The sequence below is a fragment of the Morus notabilis genome, unplaced genomic scaffold (assembly GCF_000414095.1).
Source record: "Morus notabilis unplaced genomic scaffold, ASM41409v2 Scaffold1358, whole genome shotgun sequence".
Classification (NCBI taxonomy): Eukaryota; Viridiplantae; Streptophyta; class Magnoliopsida; order Rosales; family Moraceae; genus Morus; species Morus notabilis.
In genome coordinates this window covers 7,593-21,515 of record NW_010363904.1, presented here as the reverse complement: position 1 = coordinate 21,515, position 13,923 = coordinate 7,593, and the positions used below count along the sequence as shown (strand labels likewise).

The window sequence follows — 13,923 nt, the reverse complement described above, 5'->3', positions numbered from 1 at the left end:
TTACCAGATTTCTTCCCCAAATCAAATATATGATTTCTCCTAATTTATGTGTAATTTTATTTTGTTTCCCTTTCTTTTGTAATTTTCTATTTTTATTGTTTGTTTCCTTATTTGACAGGCAACCTCTGAACACTATAAATAGAGGGGTTAGCCTAAAGTTTTGGTAGCTTTTGAATATTCAGTTTTCTGTCGTCTTGCTGTCAGTCTCATATTTTCTCTCTAGAACTTGTGAGAATGTTTTGCAAGATAGGCTAGTGTTTTCTTGGTGAGGTTAGAGATGAACTTTTGTTGAGTGACCCAATTTGGGGTTTTGATTCCTTGTGCTATAAAGTTCAATATCTTAATGAATTAAATCTCATCTATTTTTCTATTACTTTTTAAAATATTGTGTGCCAATTTTTATATAAGTTTAGTCACGCTTTTTTATGTAATTCTGTCATGCAATGTTTTGTCATTCAAATTATTTTATAAATTGTCTTTTACTGCAATATTGTCAAATTGATATATTGCCGATTTTGGATAACTTGTAATAAGTCAACATAGAGATTTAATTTATTTGATTCTTTTATTTTGAAAATCAAAACTTGAATTGGTGAACGAAACATTAGGGATTCTTGACACCTTACCGTTTTTATTATTGAATTTTCTTCATACAAATTCCATCCTTTCTATTTTATTTGCAACAAAATCTCAAAATCTATTATTTTTCTTTAATTCACTTTTCTCTAGTGCTCTTATTCTGTTAGTCTTTCTTGTTATTTTGTTATCTCTCTGTGGATACGACCGCCCTTCTATGCTACAATTGACCACTTGTGAACATCACTTTTGGGCGTTAATCACCTCACCAAGAGAACTCCAGCCTAGCTTGCAAAACATTCTCACAACTTCTAGAGAGAAAATATGAGACTGGCAGCAAGACGATAGAAAACCGAATATTAAAAGCTTTTTGAAACCTTAGGCTAACCCTCTTATTTATAGTGTTTAGAGTTTGCCTCTCAAATAAGGAAACAAAAAAGAAACAAATTAAAATTACACATAAATTAGGAGAAATTAAATATATGATTTGAGGAAGAAATCCGGTAATTTACTCTGATTTTTCGGGAAGAAATTCAGATTCAGCATCAAAGGGGACATGTGTCGCAACGTGATTGGCAGTGAGGTGAAAACGCGCCACGTGTTGCAGGCGGATTGGTTGGAGTGTGCTTGCGCGGGCAGAGTGGAGGACAGCTGGGGGACAGTTGTCGCGCGTGGAGGAGAGAAGCAGGTTGGCACTGACCTGACGTGGGACCGACGTTGGACAGGTGGCTCGAGCAGAGAGGACGACAGGTCTGCTGCTGTCGTACGGGACCCACGTGAAAAATGGGTTGGAACGCGCTGGAGATCGTGCGTGCATGGGACGCACTCCCTGGCAGTCTTGGGTGTAGGTGACTCGCGCGAGGTGGAGTGGGGAACGCAGGAGAGGTGGGGCCTGTGCGGAAATCAGCTTGTGGCTTTGACTTGGCTCACACGGCTCTCTCTCTATATGGCTCGACTTGGTTGACTTAGGGTGGCTAAAAATATGGCTTTCATGGCTTCTTTTTGTGTAGCTTTTTACATAGCTTTCATCTGTATATAATTAAGCAAAAGCTAGACAAATTCTAATTAAAAATATTATGAATAAAAATAATAGAACTGTATAATTAAAGCTTAAATATTTTAATATTATATAAATCAAAAGTAGTATTTAGGGTGCATTTTTATGCACTAATCAACCGCGCATTCTGGTCCGGCGGCCCAAAAGGAAATTTTGGGTTGGTCCAGCCAGACTCTAAGTTAAAAAAATTTAAGACCGGCTTGGCCTGATTCTGAATTTTATAAGGTATTTTTAAAAATTTTAAAAAATATAATGTTTGGGCTGGATTGGTCAAACCTTAAAGGAGAGAGGGACGATTCAGTCTGGCCCTAAACTCAAAAAATTTAGGGCCGGTGTTTTGGATATTCCAACGCAAGTGCACGTTGTCTAATAAGTAATATATGATGAGTAAAAGATCGTTCCCACAAGGATTTGTTACTGATTTTACTGAATACTAAAATTGCATCAATCTAACTTTATCGAAACGGTCGATATTAAAATTAATAAAGCAAGAAGACAAATGAAATTCCAAAGCAACTTAACTAATAAGCTAATAATTAACAATGAAAAAATAAAGCTAATAAAGTGGATCCCTCACTAAGTCTAGAGTGTGCCGGAGCCATGATTTGTTGTAAGTGGGGATTTAATTCTTTCTTCAGATAAATTTTATTTCTTTTATCTTTCTTTTGGATAACTCAATACAATATACGTAGAGTTGGGAGGGGTTAAAACGCTTCTCTTCAATTTCTATTGTGCTACTTGAAATGTATTTAGATTTGAGGGGGAATAAAATGGTTTTTCTCAAATTTTATGGGGGGCTAACATGTTGATTTAGCAAGAAAACATACTACCTTTTAAAATGATCGAAAATGTGAATGGGGGCTTCAGCCCCCTCTCAATATAGTACCTAGCTCCGTCCATAAGAAGGAAGAATAGTGGCGTTGAACAGCTTTTGTGCTGGCTTCCCAAAATTGGTTTCTTTTCTGCTCTAAAAGAGAACACCAATTTTAAATTGTTTTCAAAAGCAAAAGAAAATTCAACATGCTAATTAAAGGAACAAAGTAGTGATCTAGTGCGGCATTTTTTGCAGAGCACAAACAACTGGGTAATGCATCTTTATAAATTATTAACATTATCAGTATGAATTGTTTATTATTTACTTTGGTCTTGTTCAAGTGCTCTTTTCTCCACTCATCACTCTTTTCCTCTCACTATAAGTTGTCTACAGCTCTGAGTAATTGCCAGTAGATTTTGGAGGAAAAATAACCTAGCTAGAAATTATGGCAGTTTACAAAAGCAGGCGAGGATCACGTCATTCTCTGGCAGTAATGATGGCCGCGGTGATGCTCGTGGCGGCCGTAATCCTGATCAATGCAAACTGCGGCGGAGCAGTGGTTCTTGTGAGGAGCAACGTCACCTATGGCTGCATTAGTGGCCGAGAGGAGGCGTGTCTCATTGCGGAGGATTTGGAGTTGGAGTGGTTGATGGAGTACAGCTCCCACGTTGCCCGAGTGCTTGGGGCCGCTGGTCAAGACCATCCTGGTAAAGGTGCTGAAAAAGGGGATAATGTACCTTGCGATAACGGTAAGGGCGGGTAAGTCATATGGATCTGGTAAGAAGTGCCCCCCCACTCCAAAACCTAAACCAGATGGGAAATGTAAGAATAGTTATGATCGTACTCCTGGTTGCCATCCGTAAGAGCGGAAAATATGATGGAATACCCGTCGGGATAATCTTCTTAAGAACTATGTCCAGGTATCAGTTTTTCTTTTTTTATTTCTTTTTTCAAGAAGTGAAAGAAGAATTTTCTCTCTATTATAAGTAGATGATTTTTCGTTTCACTTGCTGGTTTGTGAAAAGAAAGAATAAAAATGTTATCATACAACAAGCTATTAGTCGCTGATCTAGTAGTGGAGTATGTGTGCTATTGTCGTTCGAATGTGTTCGAGTTTCTGCGTTTGGACATTTGTACTACTTTGATCGTTTGTTAGGTATCACGCAAAGTGAAGTTACCGGGTCAGCGGTTCACTTTGACTCGGTGAGTTTGTAGTGAGTTATAAGTTTGTGATTTTAATTTTAATTATTTATTATAATAATAAAAAAAGAATTTATTATTTAATTTTGATTATAATAAAATATAATATAATTTTATTCTCTTTTTAAATCCTTCCCCTCATGTCAATGAACTTCCCGAATTAGAGCGTAAAAATAGCCCCATGATATTTTCCATGACATGCAATTAAACATGTGATTAGAACACCTCCGTTTCAAAGTAACATGCACAATAAGCTTGTCTTGTGCCTAGACAAATCCAAATAAACCAAACTAGCATTTAATAGGCAATAATTAAGTTGATTTTCCTTTCTTTTTTTTTTTGGAAAAGTATAAGACTTCTTCACTGATTGATGATATTGGGGTCCCTTAGCTTTAAAGGACTAAAGTAAAAGGGTGGAAAAAGAAAAAGGGGAAAAATTAAAAAGAGTTAGAAAATGAGAGACCATGCGTCGCACTAATGCGACAAAAATTAATTGTTGTCTAATCGTCTTTGTAAAAAGAGAGAAATTGAAAAAGAAATTTTATTCATCCTTAAAGATAGAAGCGTGAATCATATGCAAATGTTAAGCCAAGTTACCATTTTAACTCCTACGCTAAATACAATTAAGAGATGATCAGATAGATCAATCACGTCCATTACTGCGCAACTCTAAATTATCTCTTATCTTGAGAAGAAATGTATTTAGATTCAAATATGATGTAAATACTTACAGACTTCAATATGTGTTTCCTTATAAACCTCTAGATTGACATTGTGAGAGTATAAATTGTTGACGCTGATTTTCCGACAATGCGTGATTAACTCTCCAAAGACACTCATGATAATCACTCACAGATTAGCTAAAGATTAAAGCCGTAAAATAGCGTAAAGTAGACAAGAATTTATAGTGGTTCAGCAAGAATGCTTGGCCTAATCCACTTGTGGATGCACTAATCTCTCTGAGATTTACAAGTTCTTCTTTGAGTAATGAAACAGTGTGTAACCCTACAATGGGATTTTTTGACTCTATTTATAGGCCTTTACATATGATGACCCCTTCTGCATTTCTCGAGGAAGCCACCTTTTGTCCCTAGTTTTTGGGATTGAGTAGGTGCATTTTCATGATGACAATCTCAGGAAATCAGGCTAACCCCTCTTTCCGATTACCTGATTTCCTGACTTCGACACTAGCAGTTGGCACAGTGCATCCTTCCCTGAGTTGACAAGACTGCTGCTGGATTTTACTGGACCTGCCACCTCGAGGTTTTGGCCACCACAAGTCGAGAGAGGTGCTCGACGTCCGTTATCATGCATAAGCTCTCAACGTCCAAAGGGCACCCTAGCTACAGTGGTTCCCTCGGCGCCAGCTGACCGATTCTCAATGAGGAGGCCTCGGCGTGAGTCATTCGAGAGAATGGTCGATTGCTCGACCATGGTGTAACAATTACCTCCTAGACTGGGATGTCGCATTGCGATGTTCCTGGCTATACAGCGTCGAGAACGCCACGCGGCAACTCTTTTTCTACAGGTAAGGGCAGTCGCTTTGTCGGTAAAGTGCATCATTGTGGTTGGTTTCTCGGGCAGTGGAGCAGTCACGCCGATCGTGTCAACAGTCACATCCCCACTGTCATGATGCCACATGGCAATGGGAGGATGAGTTGCAGCCGTCCGATCAAATCCCTTTCCTTTGCTCTCTTCCCGACTGTTAGATCGCATCTCCACAGATCCACCGTCGGATGGAGTCGAATCAGATTCTACGGTCGAGATTCGGAGTCCTTTAGACTCTTCAGGGACTCCTGGGCTTCTCCTCGGGCGTATAAACATACCCCCATATCACAGTTCCTCGATTGCCCAAATTTCAGAACACTGTCACTCTGCCGGATTTCCACCAGAAGTCTCATCTTTGTCTCCAAGTTCAGGCCTCCCCCAAAACCAGTAAGTCTTCATTCCCTTTGCTCTTTTCTTTGTGAGTTTGACTCCAGCATCTGCAAAACCATGCCAAATCGTATTGTGAAAAGAGAAATGTACTTGGCGTTGCTGGCTATGAGCCTGGGGCTGAGTCCACGCGGCCTGGTCGATTTGGGCTCGGTTGCTTCAGCTTGGGACCTTCGAACTCGGTTCTAGGTTCTTGAGACCTCGGCATGAGTTTTTTTTTTTTTTACCTCCATGACCGCAGAGCTCGAGTGTCAAAACCTTTGGCTCTGGGGCCTCTGGTCTGAACATATTCTTTATTTCTTCTCGTACTGGACGTTTGACCTCTCGACCGCTAGGAGCTAACTCGACCCCCTTGTTTGCCCAGAATGTCGCCAAAGCAGATTAGACGTCGAGAGGTCTCCAGAAGCAGGGTCAGGGATGACCCTGAGGAGGTTGTAACGTCGAGCACGTCTTCGGGTGAAAGTGGAGATTATCTGCTCTACCAGGTGGACAAGTACGCCGAGGTGTCTGTTGGTCTCCGAATCGAATTCGGATGCGAAAGCGTGGGGGGGAGCGGATCGTGTATAACAAAAATTTTCATAAAACTTTTGAGATACTCTATAAATTATATTATGCACGAATAAATTAATCTCATTAACTTATATATATCAAGAACTCAATCAGAAAAAATACCTGGAAGCCGACTCGGATGATAACTTGAGTTCTTTGACCACGAACAGTCCTTGCTCCAAGCTTTGTGTTTAGAAAACCAATGTCTTCCACGTCAATTCCTATAATCCACGAAGACGTGTATGTGGGCACACATGAGACAAAACAGGTTACAATAAACACTCAAATTTCCACAAACACCAATGCATGCACGATGTGGAATTTTTAGAGAAAAATTTTTCCTTCCCTTGCTCTAAGAGAATTTCGGCCACCCTTTTTAAATTAGGGCAAAATTGTTTCAAAAATTGTCTCAAAAACTGTGTCCACAATTTTCTACTATTCTCTTATTTATAGAGTAGAAGTCAAACTTCTAGAAGGAATCCAATCTTTAGCTCCAAGATAAAGCTTGTCAATTATCTCCTATTTGAATTTGAAACAAAATCTCCTCTTTTCCTCTATCCATTATGGCCGGCCATTGTAGGAGATTCTCATCCCTGTGTGACACCAATTTGCAGATAGGGAAGGAAGAGAAAATCATACTTTATCCTGTAGTCCAATCTTGACTCAAATTCAAATTCCAATTGAAGTCAAACTTAAATTAATTTGAATTCTAAATTGAACAACTTATCAAATAAGTAAAATTTCCATTTTGCCCTCTGTGTCTGGCAGAATTACTAGGACGACGCGGGGACTAATGGACCTATAATTCCGAGCTCCAATAAAATTAATAATTAATTAAACACTTTAATTAATTAATTAATTCTATTAATTCTAATAGTTACTCCACTATAAACTTGGAATTGCACTTTCGAAATTATAGATATAAATTACTTCTAAACTGTGAAGTGTTCATTTGATATAGTCATTGCATATAGATCAATCCTCCATAAATAATTCATAATTAGAGTTAGGTAAAATCCGTTAACCTCTCTAATTACTTCTTTATCCTTGAGTACCATTGGTTCTCTAATGGACAGTGATTCATAAAACACATTCATGAATCGGAGCTCCTACTGGTCCAAGTACCGAATCAACCCTCAAGAGAATTATTTATCTACTTCTTTCTTAAGAAGGAATGGATTCCATCTTGTGTAATAACATTCCCGGCTACCTACTTCATCATGTCTCCAAAATACAAGGAATAGGATTCAGGATCTCAGAACCCGTATCGAGTAAATCAAAAGACACAAATCCATAAATAAGAGTCTGTTAAGAACTCAGGATTAAGATCATCCTATATATGACCATCGGTAGACTCAATTAGAATTTCTATACTTAACGGAATTATTAGAAATTCATATTGTGTCTGTGTCCTTGTTCCACATAATCTCATTATGCGAAATACACTCATTCAATATCTCACCATATTAACAGTGCGGATAACACCGTTCCATTCTAAATGGGAATGACATGTATTAATAATGTTTTAATTAAAGATTCTGAACTTTCATTAAATTCATTATGAACATTGTTTTTTGATTATTATCCTTAAACATTATCCTCTCGTATATAACACTTATATACAATATTTAAGGTTACATAAATAATCACGAAATTTTCATTGATATTCATAAAATATTCACAAATATGTACACATAAAATGATGAATAAACTCCTATATTAAATAAATAATAAATATCCTATTACATAAAATGATGAATTAATGTTTTTAATTTTATTATATTTATGATTTATGGCATGAACGATTTTAGAGGTGAGCACCCGATGACCTCATTCGTCACGACACCATTAGAAAATTTAAAAAGGTTAAGTAAGGCATTTATGTAAGTACACTCTCACCTACAATATGAATTGAATAATTGAGAATATATGATTTTGATGTTTGTGATGATATTATGGCGCTTTTAATAATCCTCTTATAATGATGTTTTGAAGAAAATTGTATATATGTATTTTTATGTTTTTAAATGGCATTGTACACCTTGATGGTGACTGGTGAGCGGTCTTATTATCACGGTTGGTATGGAATTTGCTATCCCATACTTTTTGTGGCTAGCGCGCTATGATGGTACAACGTCGGGCCCAATATATGATGGATTTTAAAGTTAAAATATGTGCAAAAATAATTATTCTCATAATGACGTTTAATATTGATGAATAAAAATGTTCATTTACGTTTGTGAGATCTAAGCGTCTTACTAAGTCCTTGCTTATATAAGTTCTTTCATGTTGCAGATAATCAAAAGGATAAGATGTAGCCATGGAGAATCTTGGAGCGGATGCGAGCTATGCGTGATAGGAAAATAGGAGAAGCGATCATGGAATGAAAAAGTTAAATTTTTAATAACGTTTTAATTTTTTATTGTTTATTGCTTGGACTTTGGTTTTTTGTGATTTAAATTTGAAGAATACTTTCATTTTTTTTTTTTTTTTTTGCACGATATGAATTTTAATAATTAAGTTAAACCCAAACATTATTTTTTTTTTTAGGAAGTTTAAAATTTTTAAAGTTATAATATATATAAAAAATTCTATGATTTCTTTAAGCAATTTAAAATAAAATGTTTCAAGTTTAACTATTTTTCGCATTCTTTAAGAGATAAATGTTTGAAAGTTAAGATAACTGTGACCATCTATGAGGGGTTGTTACATTGTCTTACCCACGCGCCCATCTTGGCCGTTGAACTTTTAGATCCAATGACTTGAAAAATATTCCAGTTTTATTTTAAATTGTTACTTATTATTTTTATTTATTTATTATAGAGTTATTTATAGTATGATTTTGTCCATTTTAACTTTTTTCACATCAAATTGTTTGGTACTATTCAAATAATAATGTTATAAAAAATTAGGAAAAAATAAAATTTGATAAAAGTACTCTGAAATAAAATAAAATAACACCTTATTAATTAAAAACAAATTAAAAAAACAAGAAAAATTAATAAACAAAATAGGTCCATTCCGTACATTTCACGCGCAAATCGTACCCGCTGATTTTTTTTTTATCCAACAGCTTGTGATAAATCCCAAATTATTTTTTAATTATTTTTATTTATTATATTTAATAACTAATTTTTAATAGATTTGTAGTCCAATTTTGTCCGTTCTAACACCATTTTGCACCAAATTGCTGATACTACTTAGATAAAAATACTATAAATAATCAAATTAAATCCAACAAATACACAAAAATAAAGTAAAATCACGTCAAATTAAATTAAAAAATAAATTAAACAAAACAAGTCCACACCTACAGGATCGCCTATCGGCCTAATCCCTTCGTTACTACCATAGACTTACAAAAAACTTTCATAATTAAAGTTCAAAATCATATGTCGGACCGCGAGTTTTTCGGGCTAACATCCTCTAACACGTTTCTTTCATGCCTTTTTTTCCCTTTCGTTTCTTTTTCTTAAACAATTTATATATCATCTATTTTGAATAGATCACGTGCATGATTTGGAATCATAACCATTTTCCCAATTATTATTATTTATTACGTTTATTTATTTATTTATTTTTAAGAGATTTGTTGTCATATTTTTGGCACCGTTTGGAGCCGAATTTTTTATGCTACACAAGTAAATATATATAAATAATTTGTATGAATTATAGCAATTTTATTACCATCTTGCACTAACATTCCGATACTACTTACATGAAAATGTTGCGAATAATTCTAATGAAAAATAAATAAAAATGTGTTGAGTTAAAATAAAATTAAATCACATCAAATTAAATAAAAAAACAAATTCCAAGAAAACAAAATAAAACTAATTTAAAACACAATAAAATAAGTTAGAATCTTTTTGGGTGAGAGGTATTCTTTTTTTTCTTCACTTTTTTTGAAAAATAATTTATATAACTGTTATTTTTAAACAATCACGCGCATTTCACGCGCCAAAGACTAATGTTGACTAAAATGTTGCCTAAATCTCAAACGTGAACCTGAACAAGCATAAAATATAAGAAAAACTTGTCAGCACAGGAGACCATGAAGATCAGAGGGGAAGAAAAGTAACTGAAAAACTAAAGCATTCCTTTTCAGAAATATTCAGATGGAAAAAAAAAATACAAATTAGATAGCGATTAGTATAAACGTATCACGTATGAATAATGCAGAAATAAGTAATTAAGAAATCGATTACCTAATATCTTTCATACTGATGATATAATTTTTAAATGTTGAAAGATGCATAAATCAGTGAAAGGGTGCTTTAGATAAGAGTCAATTAGGTTAATATATCTCTATAAAAAATATAATGTACTATTTAGGAGATTGTAAACTTAAAAATAATTAGATTATGATTACCTAAATGACTTTAAAGTCCAACCAGATAGATCTGCTATTTTTCTCAAAGCATCTCTCCACGCTAGCAATTTCTCATCCTCAAAACGTTCCTTAAGTTTAGCAAACGCGACCGCATAACTTCCTTGTTGTTTTCTTACATCTGATGGTTCAACATTGTGAAAAACAGGTAGAACTTCGGATTGTTCATCCGTTTTCTTGCATTGGAGAATGTTCGCAAGTTCTTCTAAGCACCATCTAGAGGAAGCATAGTCTTCCGACAAAATAATTAGACAAAGCTTGGATTCTTTAATTGCTTTCAAAAGTGTGGGTGATATTTCATCTCCCGTCTTGAGATCATTCTCATCTATGAAGGCTTTGATTTTCTTTCGAGATAAAGCACTATGAAGATGGCTTATAAAATTAAAACGGGTATCCACACCTCTAAAACTAATAAACACATCATATTTAATCTCCTTCAAAGTGATGTGAGAAGAGGAACCATCAGTAGCCAGACTCATGTTCTCCTACCCCCAAAATAATCAGAAAGCCACTTCCTTCATTCTGTATGCACACATATATTCAAATCAAAAGTCAAGTTTTCCAAGTAATTAGTTTCTTTGTTTCTTTACAAGCGATTAGGTAAAGAACATACGGTTATAAATGATACTGAGGTGATATATATAGGCTAAGTCTCCGGTACCGAACTGGAGTTGTACCTGTATATTTTTTCTTTGAAATATGCTTATTTTCTCTTTTAAAATGTGTATATTTTCTCTTAAAATATATATATATTGTATATTTTACCATAAAAAGAAATGTACATATTTTAAGAGGAAATATACACGTTTTAAAGAGGAAATATATATGTTTTAAAAAATAAATATACAAGTGTTGCTCCAAGTCTGGTACCGGACTGGAGACAATTTCTATATATATATATATAATGACCGAGAAAATCTTATAATTAAATAATATAAATTTATTTATTTAAGTCAAGGATTTTTTATGAGAATAACATGTCATATTTTTGTAACACCTTAGAGAATTAAATGAGATTATTTAAGGTAATTGAGATTTATTAGTGTGTATAATCTGGATTAATTAATTGATTATTGATTATTGATTATAAAATATTTTTGACGAGTGAATTTAAATAATTCTAAGGTATTTAGATGACATTTGTTTCCTATATTCGTCCTTGATTTTGAATCATGATTCATGGTTCTCTACAGTGTTTTCTCTCACAAAAAATACACGTAAAATGAGAATGATTCTGAATCATGATTCTGAATACATAAACCAAACGTCCTCTTAAATATTCTCAGTATTTACATTTTTACCCAGAAGTGTGTGTGGGTACATTTCTGGACTGTCATTTTAAATATTGGACACCTGTCTTTTCTTTTCTTTTCTTTTTCTTTTCCTTTTTCCTTTTTCTTTCCTTTTCCTTTTCTTTCCTTTCTTTCCTTTGCCGTGCATACTCTCTCTCTCTCTCACTCTCACTCTCTTTCTCTCTCTCACATCCTTTTCCTTTTCTTTCCTTTCTTTCCTTTGCCGTGCATACTCTCTCTCACTCTCACTCTCGTTCTCTCTCTTTCTCTCTCTCACGTTTTTGTCTCAGAACGACCGGATCTTGAACCAAAGAACGATTTAAAGAAGTTTTCAACATCAAGAGAAGGATTTGAGGTAAGATTTCTGGAAAACCCTCTCTTGAATCTCGGATTTGGGTATTTGAAAACCTATTTTTGGTTCAAAACGGATTTTGATGGATTTTGAGTAAAACCATGGTAGAAATTGGAGATCTTGGGTTCGTTGGACTTGATTTAGTACTTAGAACCCGGATCTAGTGGTTTTACCTTGAGATGTTTTGGATTGGAACTGAAATTACAGGTTTTCAGAATAATTTTGGCGAGTTTCCTCACCTTGCTAGTTCCACTGGTCGACCAGATCGCATGGCAACAGGTCGACCTGTGCAAACCGGTCGACCTATGCGGTCGACCGAAGTGCACACCACCGGTCGACCGGTGGTGTTGCATTGCTCTGTCACCGGTCGACCGGTGTACATGGGGTTTGACCCTGTTTTGCCTGAAAAGTCCTGTTTGACCTCTGTTTTCAAGGAGAACCCAAATTAGCTTCATTTGGGGACTTGAAATAGATGGATTAGCATCTTTAATCCATGTTTTGAGATTGAAAACCCTTGGAATGATGATTTGAAACATGAAATTGGATTAGGGCACACTAATAGGAAATCTTGGTGCATAATTGAGATTGAATTGCTTAGGAATGAGAATTAGATCCTAAAGTGTGGTTTTGTATCAATGCTAGCTGAGGACTCAGATTGAATGGCTTTGAGGAAGTGGAAGCCAGAATAGAGCAACGCTTGCCACAAGTTTCATACTTGAAGGTAGGATTCTTTACCTTTTCCTTTGTGAGCCTGATTTTCAAAAGAGTTTTGCCCTTGCAAATGTTTTAAAGAAAGGGGCTTGTTTGCGAAAGAAAACTATTTGAAATCCATGGCTTGTTGTAGTTCATGGAATCCATGGCTTGTTGTAGTTCATGGGACCCATGGCTTGTTGTAGTTCATGGGATTATAATAAACGATTTCAGAAAGTTTAATGAATGATTTCTTAAGATAAGAGATCTTGCAAACCGGTAAACTGGCTGATGGCCTAGACAGGATGTGGAGAGTGCATCCTTAGGGGCAGAACTTGAAACCCAGCCCGGGGGTGAGAAGGCTTGTTCATGTGGTTGTGTAAGTAATTTATCTCAGTATAAATTACTTGCTGATGCCAGTAATACGGATATTTTCAGTTATATTTACTTTGAGAAAAAGGATGTGAGGTTCCGGCTGTTATGTTGGAACTGAATATCTTATTTATTTACTTATTCATTTATTTATGTACTCGCTCATTCATTTATTCATTCATTTATAAAGTTTATTTCAAATTATATCCTACTGGGCCTTTCGCTCACGTTTTTATTGTCTTATAAATATTAAGCCCCTTCCAAGCGACTCTAGGAGCGGTGCGGAGTAGCTGGATTATTTGCTACCATTCAATCAAGTGAGGATTGTGTTTATCCTCTTGGATATATGTAAGAATTGTAAATTCTGTAAACTCTGATTATTGGACTTCTAGACTGTGGTTGATGTCTGTAATGTTATTTACATGTTCATGTATGTACAATGATGTATGTCATATGGGTGGAGCCCTGTATGTTGACAGAAGCCCGAGTGTAGAACCTTTCCCTTGTACTTTATTTCGAGTTAAATGTCGGGCTCGTTTGGGGAATTTTTTTAATATATTATTCTTAATCGCGTTTAACTCCTAATCAAGCCTCCACGTCACCGACCCCTGTGTGGGGGACGTGACAATTTTGTGATTGAAGGATTTATGGAATTAATATCAGTATTCCTAAATTCTGTAGCAACTTTTATGATTA

General features: G+C 35.3%; 1 protein-coding gene across 1 annotated transcript; it reads right to left on the bottom strand.

Moving 5' to 3' along the window:
- Positions 1–10,499: 10,499 nt before the first annotated feature.
- Positions 10,500–11,000, bottom strand: LOC21386509 (toll/interleukin-1 receptor-like protein). Its single transcript, XM_010105173.1, has one exon. The coding sequence runs from the start codon at positions 10,998–11,000 to the stop codon at positions 10,500–10,502; it is 501 nt and encodes a 166-aa protein (XP_010103475.1).
- Positions 11,001–13,923: the final 2,923 nt, after the last annotated feature.

Bases quoted from the DNA above. Each gene is read 5' to 3' on its own strand.
- LOC21386509 (XM_010105173.1), bottom strand. From the start codon at position 11,000: ATGAGTCTGGCTACTGATGGTTCCTCTTCTCACATCACTTTGAAGGAG.